The sequence below is a fragment of the Pyxicephalus adspersus genome, chromosome 3, assembly GCF_032062135.1.
Source record: "Pyxicephalus adspersus chromosome 3, UCB_Pads_2.0, whole genome shotgun sequence".
Lineage (NCBI taxonomy): Eukaryota > Metazoa > Chordata > Amphibia > Anura > Pyxicephalidae > Pyxicephalus > Pyxicephalus adspersus.
This window is the reverse complement of record NC_092860.1, coordinates 68718058-68735436: the sequence shown is the minus strand read 5'-3', so window position 1 is coordinate 68735436 and position 17379 is coordinate 68718058. Positions and strand designations below refer to the sequence as shown.

At 39.1% G+C, this 17379-nt stretch overlaps 1 protein-coding gene across 2 annotated transcripts in view; it reads left to right on the top strand.

The window, feature by feature from the left end:
* The window catches only part of HDGFL2 (HDGF like 2), a 105890-nt gene that overhangs the window by 67415 nt on the left and 21096 nt on the right, over positions 1-17379 (top strand). For both annotated transcript variants that reach the window (XM_072405064.1, XM_072405062.1), the window contains exon 13: positions 2745-2916. In XM_072405064.1, the coding sequence (XP_072261165.1) occupies positions 2745-2916 (172 nt within the window). The remainder of the gene's footprint in view (positions 1-2744; positions 2917-17379) is intronic.

The following is a 17379-nucleotide window of genomic DNA, read 5'->3' as shown; positions in this document are numbered from 1 at the left end:
GTATTAGCATCAACAATAACCATGAGAATAATATTAAACTGATGATGACTTAGGAATCCGTTGTGTTTAAGCACATTAATTCGTATTGATTATTAATCATCAAAATCACATTTCCTCCCTTATCAGAGGGTTTATTGACTAGGTCCCAATTGTTTTGCAACTGTTCCAAAGTCTTTTTGTATTAAAGGAAGGTTTGATAATAGAGAGCAGTTTGGCTGAGGAATGGTGGTTGGGGTCCTCCACTACAATATTAAAATTGTCAAGGATTAAGGTGGGGCAGGTCATGGGAAAGAATATGTGGGTGCCAAAAGGCAAAGGTATTTAAAACAGAGATAAATTGAGAAAGATGGGGTAAGAGGACTGTAGACAAAAGCAGCAATTATAGGGTGGGGACTGAAAAGATGGAAGGATGGAATGCACTTACAATGAAGTGAAAATGAGAGAGAGTGGGGTGGAAAGGACTCTGTATGTACAATCAGGGGGGGGGAAATGAGACCAACACCTGCTCTGTCGCCAGGATTGGAAGTATACATAAAGTGTAGGCCACCATAAGAGAATTCAGCAGCAAGGTTTTTGTGAGTGCCAGGAAGTTAGGAGATTACAATGTGATCTCACAGCCTGCCTGCCATCTCTGTTGTGGGCCCTCTTCAAGATCTTTTTTTTCGAACGTATTGAATGTTTCAGTATAACCAGCCCTTCACAGTCAATTGCAGCAATCCTATTCCTTGGGCCAGGGGGTCCATTAAATATTTGCTCACATACCTGTCTTGTGATTTTTATACCGGTAATTTCATTTGAATTTTCTACCTGTTTTATTCAAGACTAACTGATTACCCCGCGTAAAAAGTATGTAAAAATTAAAGCACACTTTGCTGAGCAATACATACATACATACATACCTCTGACGTTTGATTGAAATGTCTCCATGCATTTCCTAGTGATGACATACACACAAACATCCAAATATAGCTCTGATATATAGCACATCGCTGTACAAAGATGACTGGTGCACTCACATGAGTCTCAGTCATATGTATAGCAAGTTTGGTTTAAATGTCTCGATGCGTTTTCGAGTGATGGTGGAACATACATACATACATACATACATACAGTTTTGTATATATAGATAAAGACTGACATTAGCAAGAGCGAGGCCTACCACATTCCCCTGGTTTAGATGCATACATAAAATTAAAATTAATATTTTGCCCAGGGTGTTATCCTGCTTCAGTGGTTACCGATTTGGTCTCCAGGTTCATAGTTCAGAACCACCTATTTCCATTTTTTAAATTTTTCATAACAAAAGTTCATGGTTTGGGAAGGAATTGCTGTTTCTATCCAAATCAGCAAGAGGACTGGGTGTTTTGTGGTGTGATTTTCATCTGCATTATGTGGTCTTTCATCTGATGAGAGTGTTTAACTAGTGTAGGTATATTGACCTTAATCAATAGACTATGAGAACAATTATTCACTGCAGTCCTAATTGGGTGTTACCATGGTTTACAGCTTTCGCTCGATTCATATTAAACAGCACCCTATTATCAGACCTTACCTATATCTTGTTTTTGCCTGAGATTTTGTTCCTCCTAGCCCATCTCCAGTTTCTTCATAAAATGTTTGCTTCTTATTTGTTTTGGGCTCGCTGTTTTTTTGTTTTGTTTTTTTTTTTGCAGCCTCTGTCATGGGTGCTAACCCTTTATTTAGTAGCACCATCTGGCTCCTTCATACTGAACTTTTAAGGAGCTATCTGAATGCCCCATATTTTACACTCTGTCCCATTAAGGCAACTTTTCTGTACATTATTATTGGCTTTTGAGTTTCTGTGTTAGCGATAGAGGGGTCAATTTTGTATGTCATATTCAATGCCACACCACCAGACTTTACACCCCCATTTTCACTTGCTTGGGATTTCGAAGTTTCCTTTAGTATAGCACAAATGATTCTTACACATATGTCATCTATTTTAGCAGTATATTTCAGTAACCTAGTTTGTAAGATGATGTCCAGATAGTATAGAACACCAGAGTAGTTGCAAAAATAAAACCCAGTTTTTCCAGGCCATTGGGCATAATGGGGAAGTGGGTAGGATGCTACATATATTTCCTGTTTTGTTCTAAACAACCTCATCTGTGGTGGTAGTGCAAAAGACAGGTTTCTGTTTGTCTAGGGCTGAAAAGACCCCATTAAAGTCAATAAAGTAAGAACTACTGGCAAAATGTAGAAACTGATATGTTGAGCATAAACTGTTACCCCCTGTGAGTTTATGCTACTTGCAAATCCTACTTTTTACTGTATGTAATTTTCTGTTAAACCGTTGAAATCTTTGGCTGCCTAAAAAAAAAAAAAAGCAATATCGATATTACAATCTTACATCAACTTTTCAAATGCCAAAGCACAATATGCCGATATTGTTGTCTTCACTAATGAAGTAGCATGTCCACAAGCCCCAGCCAGTTTCATAATGTTAAGGTTGGCATTCCAAGCTCCCAGGTGCTGTGACTGGTAATGGCCAAAAGCAGACTTGAATAAATTTCAAAGAAGCTTGGGAGCTGTAGTTAACCTATGGCCTGAATAATATACTGGAATGACCTACAATCCACTGATGAGTCCTCCCCACCACTATACCCTTTTCTATAAAGAAAAGACCAATTAGGATAATGAAAGGTTCAAAATGTATGTTTATTTATAAAAATGCTGGGTTTTGCTTTCATCCTTATATCTCAGTATGTACTGTCTGCCTATAGATACGAAGATACAAGGCAAATCAGGCTGTTATGGACAAAGCTGCGGAAGTATATACTGGAATTAAAGCTCGGATTCTCGGTCCTAAGCTGGAAAAATGTAAAAAAGGCAATGAAGATGCTTCCGATGTAGTGGATCAAATTACCAAGAACCCAAGTAAAGAACAAGATGAAGGTAATAGATATGGAGGACAACTCCCATCCATAATTATCCAAACTTTGCTTCTAAACTGTATTATTAGTGAACAATTTAATCTCCTCCAAACATTTGTAACTACACTTAGAAATCTGTGGTTCAATATGTTTATGTAAAGGCCTTTTTTGGTTTGAGTTAACTAAATGTGTGAAAAATTGCTGGCATTTCGGACTGATGCTGCAAGTTTCAGGATTATCTTTATGACCTCTGCTTTGGGGGATCAGAAAGATTGGGCTGTTGACGCTAAATAGAAATAGACTCTGATCATGAACAAACCAGGATCAGTACGAAAGTCAAAACCTTTTAAATAAATGTGGTGTGCTGTGAAAATTCCTGCATTTCTATCCTCACTGGTTTTTGGGCAGCCTGGTCCAAAGTAGGCTTTGGGTAATCTAATATAATAATATCCCCCCTGGAACCTTGGTGGTAGATCAGCTGGTTATGATAGTGTCTGCACACAGATCACTTGAATTGGCTTGAGAAATTAGGTGTTTTGTGTACAGGTACCCAAACCTAATACCTCATAACAAAACATATTGTGCACTAGGTGAAAAAAACTCTTGCACTTATTGCCATTGCAGGGTGGTTTAGTCACTGCTTTTGTTGAAGGTTGCCATTTGGCATAATTGCCCACTTTTTAGTGTCTCTCCCCGCTCCTTTCTGCAAAATCTGTAGCTAGCTGATGATAAATTGGAGTGGATATCAAATTCCTTACTAGGCCCCATCTCATTCAATGTAGATAAGGTATTCAGCAACCGATGATGTTGATTGCCAGTATCCTATTAAATAGCTTGACTTCTTTAAGCAACAACATGAGAAGGCAAGATGCGTAGAGGACAGATTTCTTTTTTTTGTTTTGCATAATAATTGACTTTGACATAGATGTGATGAAGAAAGCATATTAATTGACTTGACATAGGTCTTTCCAGCATGTGCTCGATAGGAATGCCAACATTTCAGGGCTGTGCAGGATCCCTTTCTAAAAGCAAAAGTAGACCATTTGATCGGTCACTATGTTGCCTTGTGGAAAAGGAACCCTGTACTACATAGGAAAATAACTATAACTTTAATATGTTTAGCCCATCATCCCACCTCACCCTACATCCCTTAAAACGTAGAAATGTTTCCTGTTCATGAAGAGTCTATGTTGAGCAAAATAATACTAGGTCCAGGGAGATGCTGGTTTTATTAAGGAATTGCCTAGTTTCTCAGTGATACGTGCGATACATTTTAGGTAGGAGGATAAAGGTTCTGCTCACCTAACACAAACAGGGAGTGGTCTTTCCACGTGTGTTCAAGAGTGGTGGATGCCCCATGTTACAAATATTTTACTAGTGAAACTACACAGTGGGAGTTGCCAACACACATTTTCTTCAAATGCACCTCAGCTTCAATCTGTTTTTGTTTTGTTTTTTTCTTCCTCTATTGAACCCCCCGGCAGCCAAAGTCTGTATCGGCAAACCACAGGGTTTTGATAGCCCCAGGAAGTGTCTGGTGTAACCCAAAGATAGTCTGCTCTGTGCTGAAAGTTTATTTAGCTCATGGAAGAAGCCCTTGTGTCTGCCCTTTTTGGATAAACAATTGGAGTCTAGACTTCTTAAAGAAAGATCTGATGAGGACCCTAAACAAGAATTCTTGTCATGCTTTTAGTCCTTACCCTGTGGAGAAGGATCTAAAACAACCATGAAACACGCTGCTTTAGACATATTTACACCAAAAACTTCTAACAGTAGGGGGTTGAAATATTAGATCAGATTTAGAAAAGTTGGTGAATTCAACCTCTTTTTTTCTGGGGGTAAAGAGATAGATACGAAGAGAATAGTGAAATATGCATTTACCCAGTTAGAGAGAGAGGAGCCTATTAGGGCTATTTATGCCATAGAAGATATTCAAAACCAGATAAAATTTACCTTAATTTAAAACCGACTTTCCAGAGGTTTGGAAGAAGAGAAAGTGCCATGTTTTTCCGTACATCAGTCATGTAAAAATATCAAACTGAAATGGGAAAACCCAGAGCATAAATTAATGTTTTCTAAATCCACAGAAGATTCCCTTTTGACTAAGAGTCCTTAAGATGAAATGCCAAGGTTTCAAAGAAAATCTTTTTTTTCAATGAAATGAAGTAGTTTATGGATCCCATGGATTATTAAAACCTGGGAATTATCAACATTCATGCTGACTGTCACTAGTACTTTTGTTGCAAATATTCTGGTCCTCTAGCAGATTTATTTCAGTTAATTTCTGAGGCAGTCCATTTTTAGAGAAAAGTTAGACAAAATATTTGAAACATCTGCAGACAACCAAAAATATTTCCAAACAGGTGGAAATTTGGTTGAAAAAGACTTTGCAAACAAAGCTCTTAAAAATCTTTATATCCAGAATAGCAACTCCCTCTCTTTGACTGCTATGCACCAAGCGGAGCAAGACTGTTGGAAATGTCCTGTCCTGTGGCAAAAGTTTAGTGTCGTATTTCTGTTTTTCACCAGGAAGAAAGCCCTTTAAAAAAAAAAAGACATTGACATCAAATACAGTAAATTGCAAATGAAAAGCTCACATTCTGTAAGATATCTAGATATCAAGAATGCTTACCACTACATTTCGATTAATCTGAAATATCAAAAACTCTTAAAGTTTTGTAATTTCAGACTGGGTGATAACAAATTTGAAGTTTCCCATTCTTCCCAAGTTCCTCAGATCTTTTCAAAAGTGATGGTAGTCTATTAATAAAATGGTATCATCCCATATTTGGATGACTTCTTGTTTGATTCCCCAGCAGCAGTGTCCAAAAAGGCAGTGTATCTGGGGAAAAAAATGAGAATCACATGCAAATCTAGCAAAGAGAAGTCAATTTCTTAACGATATACAAACATACAAGCTTACAGTCCAGCAGTACATGAAGTGAGAAGAAAGATAATGTCCTTAAGTTTTCCATTATGATTTATGTGATGGCGCTGCCCTTAGTCCAGGAACAACTTCCAATAGTTTAGGCACTTCTGACCAGGGTCCTCTCCTCCTGGGTCACAGTCTGTATCTGTCTGTCATTTGCAATCCCTATTTAACCTCCCTAGCGGTTCATTTCTTTCTGGTTTTATGTCTAAAAGCAGTAGATTGTTCATGAAAATTTATTTTACAGTTTAATAGTATGAGTATATTAAAGTTTGAAAAACAAAATCATTTTAAAACAATAAATTGAATAAATAATAAAAAAAAATGTAATTAAAAAAAAAAATACATATTATACTCATACTATTATATATACTGTAAAATGTTCTTGAAAACAATGTACTGCTTTTACACATAAAAATCCAATGTATTGTATTCAATACAGCTATTTTGTATTGAATGCAATACAAATGGATTTTGAATTTCCCGCCCCGCCGGGCGGGGACGTACACATGCACCGACGTCACCGGGAACTCCCCTGGTGACTCATCGGATGCAGTAGCAGGAAGAAGAAAGAAGACGGAGATTGCGGCGCTGGACGGCGCGGGACCCCGGCGGATCAGGTAAGCGCTCTATTTACTAACCTTCCCTAGGTGTTCCAACCCTGAGTGTGACTCGGGGTTACCACTTGTAGCAACTTTTTTCTACCCCGAGTCACACTCGGGGTTACCGCTAGGGAGGTTAATGTACAGTTCTGCGTAATATGTTGGTGCTATATAAATACTGAATAATAATTGAGTAAAATCTCTGCCAAGACCCTTGGATGCTAGCTGGTAAATGTTCCATCAACTTCATTCCATTACCCGTGTAACCACAAACCAGAATCTACTTCATTCACTAGGACAGTTTACTTATTGGGACAAGTCAGAAGTTTTCACAAGACCCAAGACCAAATAGTGGCCTTTAACAGCCATCTGTGCTCAAGCACACTTTGAGAAACACTGCATTCCCTCTCATTGGGATGAACAGATAATTCACCTAGACAGCCTTATCCATCTCCCAGAGGTGGTCAAATCTTTCCTTAAATGATAGACGGTCACCTTTCACAAGGGAAAACTGGTCCTTCCCAGTTCAATTAAAATTTCTGTGGGGCTGGGGGAACTGTGCAGGGCAAATTTCCACCTAGAAGTTTTACTGCCCTAGACGAGCAGGTGGTGATTAGTTCAGATCGTTTTGCCTCTCACCAGAATACCAAGGTCAAGATTTTTTTTTCTGAACCCTCAAGGATTCTCCATTTCTCAAATGGAACTTTTCCATAGTTGATAAGTTTTCTCCTATTGTCTATGTTTTGAAGATGTGAATAGAAGCATGCAGAGCAATTTTAATAGCCCTTCTGTGGCCAAAAAGATCTTGGATTTTGGTTCCTTCAAAATATGGCAGTAGAACCTCTGTATATCCTTCTTACGAGACAAGACTTATCAACACTTCATCAGATTATGCGTTCACATCTAAAAGCTCATTATCTAGTAGCAGGTATCCTGAATAGGGATTACAAAAAAAAATCAAGGGTCTGTCTGATGAAATTATAGGGACTTTTCTTCTCAGTAGAGAACTAGCAACCTGTGCTTACCACAAAGTTTGGAGAAAATATTGTTTATGGTCTCATGCTAAACACATTTAGCCAGATAAGATTTGCTCAATTTTGGAATGACAAGAAGGTATGGAATGAGATTAGCATTCAGTATCTGATAGCAGACCTGAACACCAACATCAGACGTAATATTAGATATCTATTCTCACTTACTTGCATTGGAATGTTGGGGTCTCCTAGTGGAGACTACAGCGGAGTGCATCACCTTCCATCCGAGTTATGAAAGCCGCCATCTTGTGTGTGTGTGTGTGTGTGTGTGTGTGTGTGTGTGTGTGTGTGTGTGTGTCATGTTTACCTTGCCATCTACTCCTGACCTTCTCCATCCACAGCTCTCACACTGCCCACTCTCTATAACCAAAACATCTGTGTGTTGTCTTCCATGATTGCTTCTCTGAATTTACTTTTCCTGGATTGAGACTTGGACCCCTAGTATGCCTCCTCAAGAAACCCTGGCTAATACTGTATCATACCAACTTATCCTGCACCATCAAACTTTTGTGGCATACCAATCTCTATTTCCCCTGAAGAAGCTAGTAAGTGAAACATGTCTGGATCCAAGATTCCCCATTTTCTTTTCTAATACTGTGCAGGATGAACCCAATTGTGCACCTTACTATCAACCTCAGGTATGATATGATCAGCCAACACATGGTTATATGCATGCTGTTCTAATAATAAATCCACATTTTTTGCCCTCTAACAAACTCTAACACTGCAACTAAAACCTCTTCCTTTTTTGTTGGCTCATTCTATCTATGAGCACCAACAAATTTCTCCTATGAAAGCAGCAGGCACCAGACCATTGCAATCCCAGAGGTCCGGGTACTCCTACTCCTACTATTTTGTCTCTTATCCAGCAGAATTTATTATTTGGACCTATGTTTCCTGAAAGTAGTTCAGGGCTGAATGGGACTGGTCTGTTTTGATGCTAGACAGTTTTGTTGTGTCTTCAAGCTGTACTGCTGCTGTATTGGTTGCTGGCTCTCTGGTTTTGGCATTAGGTAGGTATTTTCTGTGAGTTGAAAGGTAGTGGCAGAAGTCTGCAGGGCTTGGTAGAGATACTGGACACTTAAATACAAGGGCAATAGTCTTTGACACTTAACATATTGGATCCCTTTTTCTGCTTTAGATGGATTCCTTGTCAGGTCAGTAGCTTAGATACAGAGTCTGGGAGGCAAGCAATTATGAAGCATGGGAGCTCATTCTGACCTGGACAGAAAATGATGTACTGCATTTCTCTGCAGTGCAATTTCCCAGCATAAAATATAACAGGCAATCAAGAGGTAGTAGGTGCTTTTTGACCTGCTGCCTTACTAAAGTTGCTTCCTTGTCTCCATTGCAGGTTCAAGGCAGAAAGAATCAGTCATTCTTGTAACATCAGGCTGCCCACATGTTACACAGATCTTATTTGTCTGCCCACTAATTATGCATCTCCTTTCCCAGCTGAACTAAATCTGTTATAAGGTCAGATTTGGCAATTTTTTTTAAATTCTGGCTGTTAAAACAGAGGTGTTGTGGAATGGGGTGATTCAGAGTTCCAACTATGTTAAATACCTGTAAAGCTACTTCTTAGTCTTCTACCAAACCTGGAAAACGTTTTTGTTTGTATGAGTTTACAATTCTTCATTATAAAGAGAATCAACATGAGACTAATTCTTTCTTTGGTCATTCCACCCTACCCTTGGTGCTATCAAGGTCAAGTTTCAGGCTGGGTGTTTTTTTCCAGAGCTTCCAGAAAATAGGTTGAGTTTTCACATATATTCAGGTAGTCATTTACATGGCACACCCCCATTTTAGTTTGTTAAAGTTAACCAGAGTTAAATCTGCTTTCTGATTTATTTTATTGGTGACTCTTAAAATAAATCTGAATTTTACTGTCATTCTAGCATTTCTTCTGTCATTTGCCCTGCTAGAAAGGTTTGGGAATTGGTTGAAATTCCTCATTGTTCTCCCTAACAAAATTTCCACCCTCTTGTTCCTAAAACCACCACCATCACTAAAGGTGATAAGGTGTTTTAATATTAACACAGACCTTGTTTTTTCTGAATGCGATTTCTCATTAGGAAATTTTAGGTCTAGCTTCATGCCACAGCTTCATTTGGGACATGGCTGTCCAGCCCTAGTCTTTGAGAGTCTGGATATGCAATAATTTTTGGTACTGCTCTACAAGACATTTAATATAGTAAGGTATTTAAAAATTGGAAATGGAAGTATAGTTTCAGTAGTATTTAATGAGAAAAGCCAATCACTGAACAACACATTTTGGATGAGGAATCTTCCCCATCAAAGGAATTGGAATATTGGGTTGGCCAACCAAAACACACATGATAAATTAAAAAACAATCCTTTATTTACATGATAAAACACATGTCCTGATATAGGACCAATTGAATTAAAATAAACATCAAAGCAGACATCCAATTGTAGACAATTGTATCAATTGTACAATTGTAACTGCAAAAAAGATAGCCCAGATACTTGACATCTCACTGGAGCGTGTTGGGTTTGGTATCGCCACTATCCTAGACATGCGCAAGCTTTCAGCGAAGTGGGTGCCAAAATGTTTGAACAGTGATCAGAAGAAGGAAAGAGTTGAAGCATCCAATGTCGGTTTGGCCCATTTTTAAGCTGCACAGGACTTTTTGGCCAGGTTAGTGACTGAGGATGAAACCTGGCTCCACATCTATGATCCTGAAACCAAGGAACAGTCAAAAGAATGGCCCCGCGACCGAAGAAGTTCCAAACCCAGAAATCGGCCAAAAAAGTCATGGCGTCAGTTTTCTAGGACAAAGACGGTATTCTGTTAGTGGACTTCCTACCTCAGGGCTCTAGTTTTACCGGACAGTAATACGCTAACCTCCTGGACCAGTTGAAGGAGGCAATTAAGACAAAACGCCGTGGAAAGTTGACCAATGGGATCCTTTTTTTTGCAGGACAATGCACCTGCTCACACGTCCAACGTTGTGGCTGCCAAATTGAACACCTTGGGTGGGTACTCGCCTGGCCCCTTTGGACTATTATCTGTTCCCGAATTTGAAGAAACACCTGAAGGGGCAAGGTTTTGAGGACATTTCTGACATCAAAGATGCTGCTGAGACCTGGGTTGCGGCCCAACCAAAGGACTTTTATTTGAACAGTCTTGAAAATCTGCAACTACGCTGTACCAAGTGCATCAGTCTGGGGGGTGGGGGGGATATATTGAATTTATTTCATAACTCTGGCTCTCTTCTTTCTGGGCAAAGCCAGGAACTTCTCAGCACCGCCTTGTCTATTGCATGTCTATAAATGGACAAACAAACAAACTGCCATTCATATATATAGAACATAATATCTGACGCATAGGCTTATCGTCATGGGAAAATATTAGGACACCCTATGAAAGCCTGTGTGTTTTTGTAAAATTCTTGGACATATGGATATTCATTCTCAATTTTAACAATACTGGGAGATTCAAGTAACATAACTAAACACTTAAAACTGAAGAAAAACTCTTCAAATTTTTCTGTAAAATGTAATTCTTCAAGAATGCAACTTCTGGTGAGGAATAAATTAGGACACCCCCACATTTATTCCAACTTAAATGGCACAAATCACATGATTTGGGTGCACATGATTAGAACATACTTACTCAGCATTTTGAAGGAAGTTTGCCCTATTTAAACCTTAGACATTAGTTTGGTGTGCTTGCTAATGTTGAGGTGAGAGTGTACACCATGGTGAGATCAAAAGAGCGGTCTGAGGCCTTCAGAAAGAAGGTTGTAGCAGTTTATAAGTTTGGTAAGGCATTTGAAAAGATCTCAAAAGAATTTGAAATCAGCCATTCCACTGTCCGGAAAATAGTCTACAAGTCGAGGACTGTCAAAACAGCTGTCAACATGCCCAGATCTGGCCATCTAAGCAAGTTCACACTAAGAGCAGACAGCAAGATGCTGAAAGTCATCAAAAAACCCAAAATGTCATCATAGGAGCTACAGCCATGCTATTGTTGATGTAAAAGTTCATGCTTCTACAATGAAAAAGAGACTGTACAACTTTAACTTTAGGTGTGCAAGGAAGAAACCTTTGCTCTCTAAGAGCAGGTAGACAAAGACCAGGACTTTTGGAATAATGTTCTTTGGACAGATGAGTCGAAAAATAATTTACTTGGGCACCAGAACAGTAGACATGTTTTTACATAAACCAAATAAAGCATTCGAGGAAAAGAACATCATACCAACTGTGAAGCATGAGGTGAAAGTGTCATGGTTTGGGAATGCTTTGCTGCAGTAGGACCTGCCCAGCTCACCATCATAGAATCTGAATTCTACTGTGTATCAGAGGATGCTTGAGGAACATGTGCGATAATTTGTAAGTCCTGTCATTTTTGTCCATGCCATTTTTTTTTTTCCATTTACTACATTACATGGAGTAGTAATCGGCTGTCGTGCTGTAATCAATATATTAAAACTAAGTTCTAGTGATATTCTCTTCCACCAAAATCACCAAATCTTTCATAAAATATATTTGATTAACACGTTGAATCGACTGATTAAGAGTTGGCAGTGAGGCACTCTTTCAGAGAGCTGGCATGCAAGCCCTGGCTGCGTTCAATAAGTGGTGCAGGAAGGATTGTTTGTATTTCTTTTTTGAATAAGGATAGACATGAAGCAGGGCCAATTCAGTTTTGTGCTTGTAATTTACCTCTCCCTCTTCTGACCAGAATGACTGTATCTTTAGACATTCCCAAACAAATGAATTAGGGTGCCTGGTACTCCAACAGACAAATTTAGCATGAGGATATATGGTACCATCTGGTTATCAATCTATAATTCACCTCTTGATATTTATTGCTAATGGATGCTTTATGGCCGAAGTGCAGAAGGTGGTGTAGTTGTTAGGGAGAGAACTTTATGTTCTCTCGCCCATTTAGCAACATAAACTGGTGCTGCTGGTTCACGCTTGTCTAAGAGTAGTTGGTTAGTTGGGAAGAGAGCACCCCTCAAAGGGTCATTCGATACACATAAAGATTCTGGTGGAATGAGTGGTCTATTAAACTGCTGTGGTGGTAGTAAAGAACAAAGAAAGTAGGGTAATTAAATCTTTCTCCATGTATCCAATCTTGGGACATCCTGGGTCTGGTTGAAGAACAGGAACAGATGACCATTCATTGCTATTCAAAAAGTGCAAAACCTTCCCTGACTGATCTATTCAAAAAACACTGGAACTAAATGGCCTAAAGGAAAGTTGGGGTGTCCCTTGTGACAGCTTGATAAAATATTTGGTCACCGCTCCCAGTGTAACTCCAATCAATGGATGCCGAGAAATCGCTTGCAGCCTGCAACTAGGTGTCCAGGCCGCTGAAGCCAGTGGGACTCGAGATACAGCAATTTCTAATAAGGAAACACATTGTTTGAACTTGTCATGTCTGCACCAATCAACTAAGTGAGTTAGATGGACTGCTTTTATAGTATAAAATTGGATCAGGGAAGTCCATACCCCATTTTGTTATTGGTAATCGCAGAATATTTTTATTTATGTGGGGATAATCGGTTTGCCATATGAAACTTAGGAATTCTGATCTAAATTTGTGCAGCAGGTACAGAGACAGTTTGACTGGTAAAGTGTGAAGGAGATATATTAGCCGTGGAATAGTATTCATTTTTTTTTTTATTACAACGGCCAAACTATGAAAATGTAGATTGTTTCCACCATTGTAAGCCTCTGTGGATACTATTTAGCAAAGGGATGAAATTTAGATCAAATATGAGGATAGGTTCGCTGGTACCAAGATACTGCATACCTGTTAAGGACCATTTAAAAGGGGAAACTAGTTTCTAAAAGTTGCTTTCATTGGGCAGAGAGCGAGAAATATAGTGCTTCTGACTTTTGTAGATTAATCTTGTAGTTAGATAGGGAAGCATTGCATCTAAAATCCTCTAATGGGTTTGATAGAGAAGTGATAAATGCCATCGCATAGAAAAGGAGATCGGCATATGCTGCCACCTTGTGCTCCATGACCCCCACTCTTAAACCACGTATATATGTGTTCTTACAAATGCAGTGTGAAAATGGTTCTAGGGTAAGGATAAATAACAATGGTGATAGTAGGTAACCCTGTCAAGTCCTATTGGTAAAGAAAATGACTTCTACATTCAGGGGTTTGTCTAACTCTTCAAAAAAAGTGGTATTTTAGTACCGGAAAGCCTGAAGTTTGCAGATATGGTTGAATAGGCTCTTCTGTATTGTTGGACATTGATGAATTTAGAGATGGTGATAAAATATATAAATTACTGTAAAATGTGCAAAAAGGAATCCACAATGTCTTTAGCACTATGTTGCAGAATTCTGGCAGTGTTTTTGTTTCAACCAGTTTTATTGAGTTTTCAAAAAAAAAAAAACATAATATACATAACAAAAAGATACATACATACGACATAGCTTCGTGTGACCAAAAAAAATAAATCCTATAATTGACATAGACCCTATTTAAGACCCGATTTATAGACCCCATTTAACAATAAACAGTAGGAACCCTTATGGGTCAGAATTGCACATATTGGTACGACTACACAGAAAACAACATAAGTTCTCATAGAAGCACATGGCACAAAATATAATCTAATAATCTGGTCAACAAATAATAGGAGATAAAAAAACATAAAACAAACACAAATAACAAAACAGCCCTAGGGGGAAGGGATGGGAGATGGTACACAAAGCAGATATATTAAATTTGAGAAGGTAGAAAATAACCCTAATCGGCATCGGGTAAAAATCTAACTAGCAATTATTATCGCTAAGATAGATACGTTTGGAGTCGTGAAGATTCTTTAAACCAATCCCAGGTAGACCAGGTTATTTTGAATTGTTCCATTCTATCATCATCCTCCGCAACCAACATTTCCATATAGCGGAGTTCAGAAACCCAGTCTGCTATAGAAGGAGCAACAGATTACTTCCATAATATCGGAATAATGGCCCTGGCAGCTGTGAGAAAATTATGTAAGACACCTTTTTTGATATTTTTGAGCGAACCTGGGACCATAGATAGGAGAGCTACTTTAAGAGTATTGGGTACAGTAGACCCGGTACAATCATTAAATAACTGGATAATCGTGTTCCAAACGCGGGATATAATTTAACATTTCCACCATAGATGAAGCATTGTCCTTCCTTGCGAGTGGCAACGCCAGCATCGGTCAGATTGTAAAGATGAGATTCTATGTAAGTCCACGGGGCAATAATACCATTTGGATATGATCTTCTAACTGACCTGCTGCGCTTTACATGTTAATGCAAGCTTACGTGTGAGGATAAATGATTTCCCCAGTCATCCGCAGTCCATCCATTTCCCTCTCCCAATATTTAGTGTATATAGGGGCAGTGGACCCAGAGTTCTGAGTAAGCAGCCCGTATAACCTGGAAAGGATGTGAGAGGGGCGAGCAGTAGAGCTAATTAACTGCTCAAATTCCATCAAGCCTCCATGTACTAAGAATGAGTCGGTAAATGAAGCTACAAACAAGGACACTTGTCTGTATGAGGATACCAACTTGCTTCTGTTTGGTAGGTTAAGGGAGTACATAGGAGGAACCCGTCTATTGAGTATTATACTCCTAAAATGACAATCATCCGAGGCAGACCATGATAAAAAAAATTTTGACTCGCATTGCCGGTGGGAACGCTGGGTTATCAAATAACAGTGTCATGGGGCCTGGTTTCGTTGACAATTTACCAGATCTAAGGAGGATATCCCAATTATGTAGTAAGACAGTGGTGAGTTTAGGTATAGGAAAAGTTACCCACGGTAAGGATTGGAGACTAATTGGTGAGAGAGATTCTTCCAACAGTACCCATTCCTTCAACTCCCTGTTGTGAAACCAGTCTATTAGACGTACTAAAACTGATGCCGTATAGTAGGATATAATAACTGGGGCCCCTGCTCCTCCTCTGTTTGTGCTTGACCAGGGTACTGAATGCTAATCTGGGGCGCTGCTCATGCCATAGAAATTTTAGAAATAACCTATGAATTTTACATAAATATCTAATTGGCAAGGATATAAGAACCGTTTAAAATACATATATTAATCTGGGGATGCTGTCCATTTTTAAATTGTTTATACGAGCGAACAGGAAAGAGGCAGGGAATCATATTTCTGAAGATCGGATTGAAGTTTACTATACATTGGAGAATAGTTGAATGTGAACAATTTAGAAGGATCTGATGTAAGCATTATACCCAGGTACTTAATGGCTTCATTGCAAATCTGAAAAGACGTATTAGTATGTATGGCTGACATTTGAGTAGAATTCAAGGTAACATTAAGAATTTCAGATTTGGGGTAATTTACCTTGAAATTACTATATGGACCGAATTCATCAAATTCTTTCAGTATGGAAGGTATCGAGATATGAGGGGATGTTATGTACATAAGCAGGTCATCCGCACATAATGAGAGTTTATATTGTGTGTCACCTATCATGACCCCCTTAACGTCTGGATTGTGGCACAAGGCCACAGCCAAGTGTTACATAATTAAAGCTTAGAGCAATGAGAAAAGAGGACATCCCGGTCTTGTGCCATTTCTGATTTGAAAAGAGTCAGAGAGCGCCGTTAACCCGCACACGGGCTCTGAGTGATGAATATAATGCTGCAGTTCTGGAAACCATACTGGGGGCCTAGGCCCACCTGACGTAGCGCTGAATACATAGACTGCCAGCTAACCCTATCAAAGGCTTTTTCAGCGTCTATTGACAGGAGGCACATAGGACCGTCTGTATATTTGGCAAATTGGGTTAGGATAGTCCTAATGGTGTTGTCTGTAGCTTCCCTTCCATAAATGAACCCAGTTTTATCCTTGTGCATCAACGAGGGCATGTGTGGTGACAGCCTATTAGCAATCAGCTTAGAGAATATTTTTGTGTCAACATTGATCAGTGATATGGGTCTGTAGTTATAGCATACTGTCTACTAATACTAATGGTCTTTGCCTGGTTTGGGGAGGACCGTAATGTGTGGTTCTAGGCTCTGTGATGGAAATGGTGTGTCAATAGATATGAAGGAAAAAACTTTAGTCAGGAACAGGACAAGAGTAAGGGCATGTAGTTTTATAGAACCGTGGAGTAAATCCATGAAGTTTTAGTTATATATTCTTGTAGGGAGAAGGGGGTCACAGGAGTACGGCGGATTTGATAGAGATCTGAATAATATTTGTGAAATGTTTGCAGAATCTTTTTGGGAATGCATGGTATGCCACCATTAGAGGTCTGCATAGATGGTATATATGTGGTTGATGTGTGTGGGTGCAGACCTCATGCCATAAGTCTGCCACATTTATCCCCATTTTGGTAGAGAATTTACGGAAACGATCATGGTGGCGTTGCTGTGCTAAATCATAAAATTTCAATAGGTGGGTTCTAGCAGCTGTCAGTTCTAAAAATACATCAGGGGCCATGTTTTGTTTATGTAGATGTTCCAAAGAGCGGATTTTATCAGATATGAGTTTAATATCTTGCGATCTTATCTTTTTAGGCCAGTTCCCTGTTGTATTAGCACCCCTCGAACTACCGCTTTCATAGCTTCCCATTGCATAGGAATGGGAAGTGGGGTCCGAAACAATAAAATTGGTAATTGTGTCAAGAATTGCCTTTGCGCAAAGAGAATCTTTGAACAGGGAATTATTACCCTTCCATGTCCATTCTCTAGGGCCCATTTGAGGAATCTGAAGTGATAGGGAAACTGAGGAATGGTCTGGCAGTGTTTTTAATTCTTGGTATGTATATATAAATGCTTCGCTCTTAGGGCCCTGGCTAATGCCCTACCACAGTGGTTAGCATGTTCATTATAAAAGTGTCTACATTTTGCGAACTGCACCTTTTCTTTGATAAGGTTGTCAATGCATTCACAAAGTGCAGTGTTTGCAATTTAAGG